Source organism: Engystomops pustulosus, unplaced genomic scaffold (assembly GCF_040894005.1).
Source record: "Engystomops pustulosus unplaced genomic scaffold, aEngPut4.maternal MAT_SCAFFOLD_306, whole genome shotgun sequence".
Taxonomy (NCBI): domain Eukaryota; kingdom Metazoa; phylum Chordata; class Amphibia; order Anura; family Leptodactylidae; genus Engystomops; species Engystomops pustulosus.
This window is the reverse complement of record NW_027285185.1, coordinates 49,178-56,959: the sequence shown is the minus strand read 5'-3', so window position 1 is coordinate 56,959 and position 7,782 is coordinate 49,178. Positions and strand designations below refer to the sequence as shown.

The 7,782-nt window shown below is 55.3% G+C and overlaps 1 protein-coding gene across 1 annotated transcript in view; it reads right to left on the bottom strand.

Moving 5' to 3' along the window:
• Nucleotides 1-5,384: 5,384 nt before the first annotated feature.
• The window catches only part of LOC140110546 (mothers against decapentaplegic homolog 6-like), a 29,647-nt gene continuing 27,249 nt past the window's right edge, over nt 5,385-7,782 (bottom strand). The window contains exons 3-5 of the mRNA XM_072132259.1: nt 7,271-7,749; nt 6,459-6,569; nt 5,385-6,071 (exon numbers count right to left, since the gene is read on the bottom strand). Coding sequence (XP_071988360.1) covers nt 5,536-6,071; nt 6,459-6,569; nt 7,271-7,685 — 1,062 coding nt within the window. The 5' untranslated portion in view covers nt 7,686-7,749 and the 3' untranslated portion in view covers nt 5,385-5,535. The remainder of the gene's footprint in view (nt 6,072-6,458; nt 6,570-7,270; nt 7,750-7,782) is intronic.

Below are 7,782 nucleotides of genomic sequence, written 5' to 3'. Positions count from 1 at the left end.
ACTTCCCCGCTCAGGTCCCTGGAGTTCACCTTCTTCCTCCTGGTGCATGTAAGTGCATTGTCCGTGTATAATGTGCTGTGCAGGGAGTCACTAAGATCCTGCGCCCCATATCCTGCATGTGTCGCTTCCCCGCTCAGGTCCCTGGAGTTCACCTTCTTCTTCCTGGTGCATGTAAGTGCATTGTCCGTGTATAATGCGCTGTGCGGGGAGTCACTAAGATCCTGCCCCCGATATCCTGCATGTGTCACTTCCCCGCTCAGGTCCCTGGAGTTCACCTTCTTCTTCCTGGTGCATGTAAGTGCATTGTCCGTGTATAATGCGCTGTGCGGGGAGTCACTAAGATCCTGCACCCGATATCCTGCATGTGTGGCTTCCCCGCTCAGGTCCCCGGAGTTCACCTTCTTTTTAGTGGTGCATCTAATTTCTGCGTTCAGCCGCTCTGGCTGATGGCCCGGCCCCTAACTTGTGTCGCATGGAAGCAGCGCAGCTGTGCGACAAAAAGATCACGTGCGTCACAATCCCAGTGCAGACACTTCTTAAATATCTGTGCAAGACGTGTAATCCACGAAAAAAAGTGAACAATCCGATGAAAGTGAGCAGCGTGACCCTTAGTAAATGAGCCCCTGTAAGGACGAATTAGAATGGAGGGAACCTTACGCCTCTAGATGTGCAAAGATGAATGAGGATGAGAACAAAACAAACCTTTCCCATTTTAGGATAATTAGGAACAAAAATTGGTTATATTTACCAAATGCCAAAATAATTTTAGAGAGGATTTTTGAGGCACTGCGTGCGTGCCTCCCTGTATTTTATCTTGTATGAAGACTTTTGCCATTTTTACATGTAAATCTATAGGGCAGATCCGATTATTCTTTCTTATTCTGTAGCTTATCACATGATAAATGTATATCCGCAGGTAACGCTCGTCCTCCACCAGGAAAGGCGGCGATTATAGGAACATGGTCATTGATAGGTATGAAAATTTTATTATAAACTGATACAAAAGAGTTAATATATTCATATATCAGGCCCCTCCCCCACATGTATAATATAACATACATAATAACCTCCAGTGTAATGTTCCCAGCCCCCAAAAAACGCAAATGTATTCAATATTCAAACCCCATAAACATTTAAATATAATTAACAGTGAGGAATCAAGTATTAAATGTATAGATAATAAATATAGGTGCGACACCGCCACCTGCTGGACACTGCACATAACAGCCCATACCTCCACCTGCCGGACACTGCACGTAACAGCCCACACCTCCACCTGCCGGACACTGCACATAACAGCCCACACCTCCACCTGCCGGACACTGCACGTAACAGCCCACACCTCCACCTGCCGGACACTGCACATAACAGCCCACACCTCCACCTGCCGGACACTGCACATAACAGCCCACACCTCCGCCTGCCGGACACTGCACATAACAGCCCACACCTCCGCCTGCCGGACACTGCACGTAACAGCCCACACCTCCACCTGCCGGACACTGCACGTAACAGCCCACACCTCCACCTGCCGGACACTGCACGTAACAGCCCACACCTCCACCTGCCGGACACTGCACGTAACAGCCCACACCTCCACCTGCCGGACACTGCACATAACAGCCCATACCTCCACCTGCCGGACACTGCACGTAACAGCCCACACCTCCACCTGCCGGACACTGCACGTAACAGCCAACACCTCCACCTGCCGGACACTGCACGTAACAGCCCACACCTCCACCTGCCGGACACTGCACGTAACAGCCCACACCTCCACCTGCCGGACACTGCACGTAACAGCCCACACCTCCACCTGCCGGACACTGCACATAACAGCCCACACCTCCACCTGCCGGACACTGCACGTAACAGCCCACACCTCCACCTGCCGGACACTGCACGTAACAGCCCACACCTCCACCTGCCGGACACTGCACGTAACAGCCCACACCACCACCTGCCGGACACTGCACGTAACAGCCCACACCTCCACCTGCCGGACACCGCACGTAACAGCCCACACCTCCACCTGCCGGACACCGCACGTAACAGCCCACACCTCCACCTGCCGGACACCGCACGTAACAGCCCACACCTCCACCTGCCGGACACCGCACGTAACAGCCCACACCTCCACCTGCCGGACACTGCACGTAACAGCCAACACCTCCACCTGCCGGACACTGCACGTAACAGCCCACACCTCCACCTGCCGGACACTGCACGTAACAGCCCACACCTCCACCTGCCGGACACTGCACGTAACAGCCCACACCTCCACCTGCCGGACACTGCACGTAACAGCCCACACCTCCACCTGCCGGACACTGCACGTAACAGCCCACACCTCCACCTGCCGGACACTGCACGTAACAGCCCACACCTCCACCTGCCGGACACTGCACGTAACAGCCCACACCTCCACCTGCCGGACACTGCACGTAACAGCCCACACCTCCACCTGCCGGACACTGCACGTAACAGCCCACACCTCCACCTGCCGGACACTGCACGTAACAGCCCACACCTCCACCTGCCGGACACTGCACGTAACAGCCCACACCTCCACCTGCCGGACACTGCACGTAACAGCCCACACCTCCACCTGCCGGACACTGCACGTAACAGCCCACACCTCCACCTGCCGGACACTGCACGTAACAGCCCACACCTCCACCTGCCGGACACTGCACGTAACAGCCCACACCTCCACCTGCCGGACACTGCACGTAACAGCCCACACCTCCACCTGCCGGACACTGCACGTAACAGCCCACACCTCCACCTGCCGGACACTGCACGTAACAGCCCACACCTCCACCTGCCGGACACTGCACATAACAGCCCACACCTCCACCTGCCGGACACTGCACATAACAGCCCACACCTCCACCTGCCGGACACTGCACGTAACAGCCCACACCTCCACCTGCCGGACACTGCACATAACAGCCCACACCTCCACCTGCCGGACACTGCACGTAACAGCCCACACTTGAATCCAGCACCCATGCAGAGACATTTATCTGTGCACCGATAAAATATCACAACAGCCCCCGAGTCGGGGCTGCAGGTAATTTGCTGAGTTTGCGGAGTCTCCATCAGACAGGACATTAGATTGAGGGCCGGTGATCCCTTCTTGGATCGTGAGGACGCTCTGATGCCTCGCACCCTCCATGTCAGATACCACTGCCTGGGCCATTGAATATACTCGTTTATGGATCCTTCAGCCCGATGATGGAGCTTGTGATGGAAATGTGACAATCCTGCTTGTACTGGAGGTAGATTCCTGAGTCCAGTGGTGGAGCTTGTGTAGGTTATAAATCCCTACAGCAGAAGATATAGTTTTTTTTCTGGAGATGGATCCCCCACCGGATAACAGAGCTATGACCCGAGAGCGATCCCATTGCAGATGATACAATTTGTGCTCAAGATCAGTCTCTCCATATAATGAGGATATTCAGGTTCACAATGGTGGCCTATTCATGGTGAGGATGGACCTCGTACTCAGAGGCACCCTGTGCCTGATGATTAGGCTGGTTGGTAGGGATCCCGTATGGGCTGGAGATGGAGCCCTGTGCCTGATGATTAGGCTGGTTGGTAGGGATCCCGTATGTGCTGGAGATGGAGCCCTGTGCCTGATGATTAGGCTGGTTGGTAGGGGTCCCGTATGTGCTGGAGATGGAGCCCTGTGCCTGATGATTAGGCTGGTTGGTAGGGATCCCGTATGGGCTGGAGATGGAGCCCTGTGCCTGATGATTAGGCTGGTTGGTAGGGATCCCGTATGTGCTGGAGATGGAGCCGTGTGCCTGATGATTAGGCTGGTTGGTAGGGGTCCCGTATGTGCTGGAGATGGAGCCCTGTGCCTGATGATTAGGCTGGTTGGTAGGGATCCCGTATGTGCTGGAGATGGAGCCGTGTGCCTGATGATTAGGCTGGTTGGTAGGGATCCCGTATGTGCTGGAGATGGAGCCCTGTGCCTGATGATTAGGCTGGTTGGTAGGGATCCCGTATGTGCTAGAGATGGAGCCCTGTGCCTGATGATTAGGCTGGTTGGTAGGGATCCCGTATGTGCTGGAGATGGAGCCCTGTGCCTGATGATTAGGCTGGTTGGTAGGGGTCCCGTATGTGCTGGAGATGGAGCCCTGTGCCTGATGATTAGGCTGGTTGGTAGGGATCCCGTATGTGCTGGAGATGGAGCCCTGTGCCTGATGATTAGGCTGGTTGGTAGGGATCCCGTATGTGCTGGAGATGGAGCCCTGTGCCTGATGATTAGGCTGGTTGGTAGGGATCCCGTATGTGCTGGAGATGGAGCCCTGTGCCTGAGGATGAAGCTGGTTGGTAGGGATCCCGTATGTGCTGGAGATGGAGCCGTGTGCCTGATGATTAGGCTGGTTGGTAGGGGTCCCGTATGTGCTGGAGATGGAGCCGTGTGCCTGATGATTAGGCTGGTTGGTAGGGATCCTGTATGTGCTGGAGATGGAGCCCTGTGCCTGATGATTAGGCTGGTTGGTAGGGGTCCCGTATGTGCTGGAGATGGAGCCCTGTGCCTGATGATTAGGCTGGTTGGTAGGGATCCCGTATGTGCTGGAGATGGAGCCGTGTGCCTGATGATTAGGCTGGTTGGTAGGGATCCCGTATGTGCTGGAGATGGAGCCCTGTGCCTGATGATTAGGCTGGTTGGTAGGGATCCCGTATGTGCTGGAGATGGAGCCCTGTGCCTGATGATTAGGCTGGTTGGTAGGGATCCCGTATGTGCTGGAGATGGAGCCCTGTGCCTGATGATTAGGCTGGTTGGTAGGGATCCCGTATGTGCTGGAGATGGAGCCCTGTGCCTGATGATTAGGCTGGTTGGTAGGGATCCCGTATGTGCTGGAGATGGAGCCCTGTGCCTGATGATTAGGCTGGTTGGTAGGGATCCCGTATGTGCTGGAGATGGAGCCCTGTGCCTGAGGATAGAGCTGGTTGGTAGGGATCCCGTATGGGCTGGAGATGGAGCCCTGTGCCTGATGATTAGGCTGGTTGGTAGGGATCCCGTATGTGCTGGAGATGGAGCCCTGTGCCTGATGATTAGGCTGGTTGGTAGGGGTCCCGTATGTGCTGGAGATGGAGCCCTGTGCCTGATGATTAGGCTGGTTGGTAGGGGTCCCGTATGTGCTGGAGATGGAGCCCTGTGCCTGATGATTAGGCTGGTTGGTAGGGATCCCGTATGTGCTGGAGATGGAGCCTTGTGCCTGGTGATTAGGCTGGTTGGTAGGGATCCCGTATGTGCTGGAGATGGAGCCGTGTGCCTGATGATTAGGCTGGTTGGTAGGGATCCCGTATGTGCTGGAGATGGAGCCGTGTGCCTGAGGATGGAGCTAGTTCTGGAGAAGGACCCTTGAACCTGATGACGGATGTTGATTTGAGTAAATGGCAGAGATACGGCATCCATGGTCAAGCAAGTGGACGTCACGTTGGCAGACTTGAAGCTATTATTCAGGCACACACAATATTTTTCGGACGGCTTCATCCATTTCATGGATTTGCCTCTCATTTTGTGGTGCTTAGCAGAATCTCCAGCCAGCAGGGGCAGGAAGTAATGAATTGCCGGGAGTAGCAGGCGCCCCAACCCTTGGCAAAACTGATGCGGACACTGTGGAGGTCACACGGTCCATCTGCCAGTTTTGAGCGCTCTGATAATTCGGCTGCTTTCTCCCCATCAAACACTTTAATGGAGAACCCAGGGGGAAGCTTGTGCACAGCTTGACCACGGGTGGTGGCGAAGGCTAATGTGTGCGAGTTGATGAAGATGGGGTGCTCGCTGCAGTTATACACCCAGACCTCCCCCTGCTCGTGGCTCAGGACCACTCCTTGGCCAATCTTCTTACGAGTGCGTCTCACTATCTCGTTACGGGGTTCAGACCCCAGGAAGCCCAGGCAGAATCCACTGGCTTTGGGTAGGTCATAGAAGATGTGAACGGAAGGTTCGGTGACGCTGTAGAGGCTCCCCACACGCGTGCGATGTTCCCAGTATGCCAGCTTACACCAATGACCATTCTGTATGGAGCCCCTGGACAGAGTCGTATCTGCAACAACAAAAAGAGACATTACTTATACCCCAAATCCCATGTCTGGGGGTTATGGACCAGAACATAACAGTGACCCACATGCTATTCTCTAGCCTGTGATAAGGAACATTTGGCCATGACTTGACCTGATGTGGGATAATAGGGAAAGCTGTATGTCTTTTTTTCAAAATCCCATCTGTGGACGTCGCGGTTTCAACATTTTTGGATTTCATCTACACACAAACGCATCTTTCACAAGATCAACATCTCCTCCTGCGGGACCCAAATTCTAGACAACACTCTCGATCGTGTGCTTTCCTCATGGTGCACGTCTGGTGACTCCACATCCATCTACACACCTGTCCACATGTAAGACACGTGCCCCTCCACTGTCTGTGTGCTCACCATATAATCCTCGCGCATTATAGCGAATGGACTCCTCCTCAGTGAGTGGCACCTTAGACGGGTCAGGCCAGGCGGCTTCTCTTCTCTTGTAGACGGGGGAGGTGATCACTTCTGTATCAGGGGAAGAATATTTGTGGTTGATAAATGAGGTGACTGCATTTATGATGAGCAATCATGTTTTTTGATATTTGCATCCTCCTCTTTACTAATGCCGATTCCACTAATATACCATATCCCACATGTTTCTGCATCCCCAATGTTATGTTCACATAATTTTCAGACTCTTTTCGGCTATTATTCTACGCCCCCTCTCCCGTTGCTCTGCGCCCCCTCTCCCGTTGCTCTGCGCCCCCTCTCCCCTTGCTCTGCGCCCCCTCTCCCCTTGCTCTGCGCCCCCTCTCCCCTTGCTCTGCGCCCCCTCTCCCCTTGCTCTGCGCCCCCTCTCCCCTTGCTCTGCGCCCCCTCTCCCCTTGCTCTGCGCCCCCTCTCCCCTTGCTATGCGCCCCCTCTCCCCTTGCTCTGCGCCCCCTCTCCCCTTGCTCTGCGCCCCCTCTCCCCTTGCTCTGCGCCCCCTCTCCCCTTGCTCTGCGCCCCCTCTCCCCTTGCTCTGCGCCCCCTCTCCCCTTGCTCTACGCCCCCTCTCCCCTTGCTCTACGCCCCCTCTCCCCTTGCTCTACGCCCCCTCTCCCCTTGCTCTACGCCCCCTCTCCCGTTATTCCATTTCCCCTCTCCCATTATTCCCTTTTCCTTTCTCCTCTCCAGTTATTCTCCATCTCCTGGCCCGCTATTCCCTGCCTCTTCCCCTCCAGTACCTGGTGTTGCCAGCCGGCTAAAGTGATATGGGTTGCAGCAGACAGAGGCGCCCTCTGCACTCCTCTTCCAGAAGTTCTGGCAATGGCTCAGGCTCTTGAGCTCGCTGGGGTAGCGGAGGTCCGGCCATCGGTACAACCTGCAGACCAGCACCTGGGGTGACAGCTTCCCAGAGCGTATTTCCCAGGGGAGTAAGATACAGCCGCAATCCCAGCGGCCGTGACTCTCCACTGCCTCCGACAACTTCCACAGCTGCTCATCCTTCAGCTTTTTAAAGAGTTGGTGGACTGCCGGGCGCAGGGCATTGTGGAGGTCCTCGGGGATGCAGGGTGCCCCTTCCCCCTGTCCCCGACTACTCGGTGTACAGCGCCGCTTCCAAAGCTGCCTGACTGAGAGAGAGCGCCGAGAGCGGAACATAAGATGAAGGCGATCGCTCTGCAAGACCCGAGCACCAAACACGTCACACCCGAGCCACGTCCACCTGCCAGAGGGAAGAAACCAAAGTGTGAACACT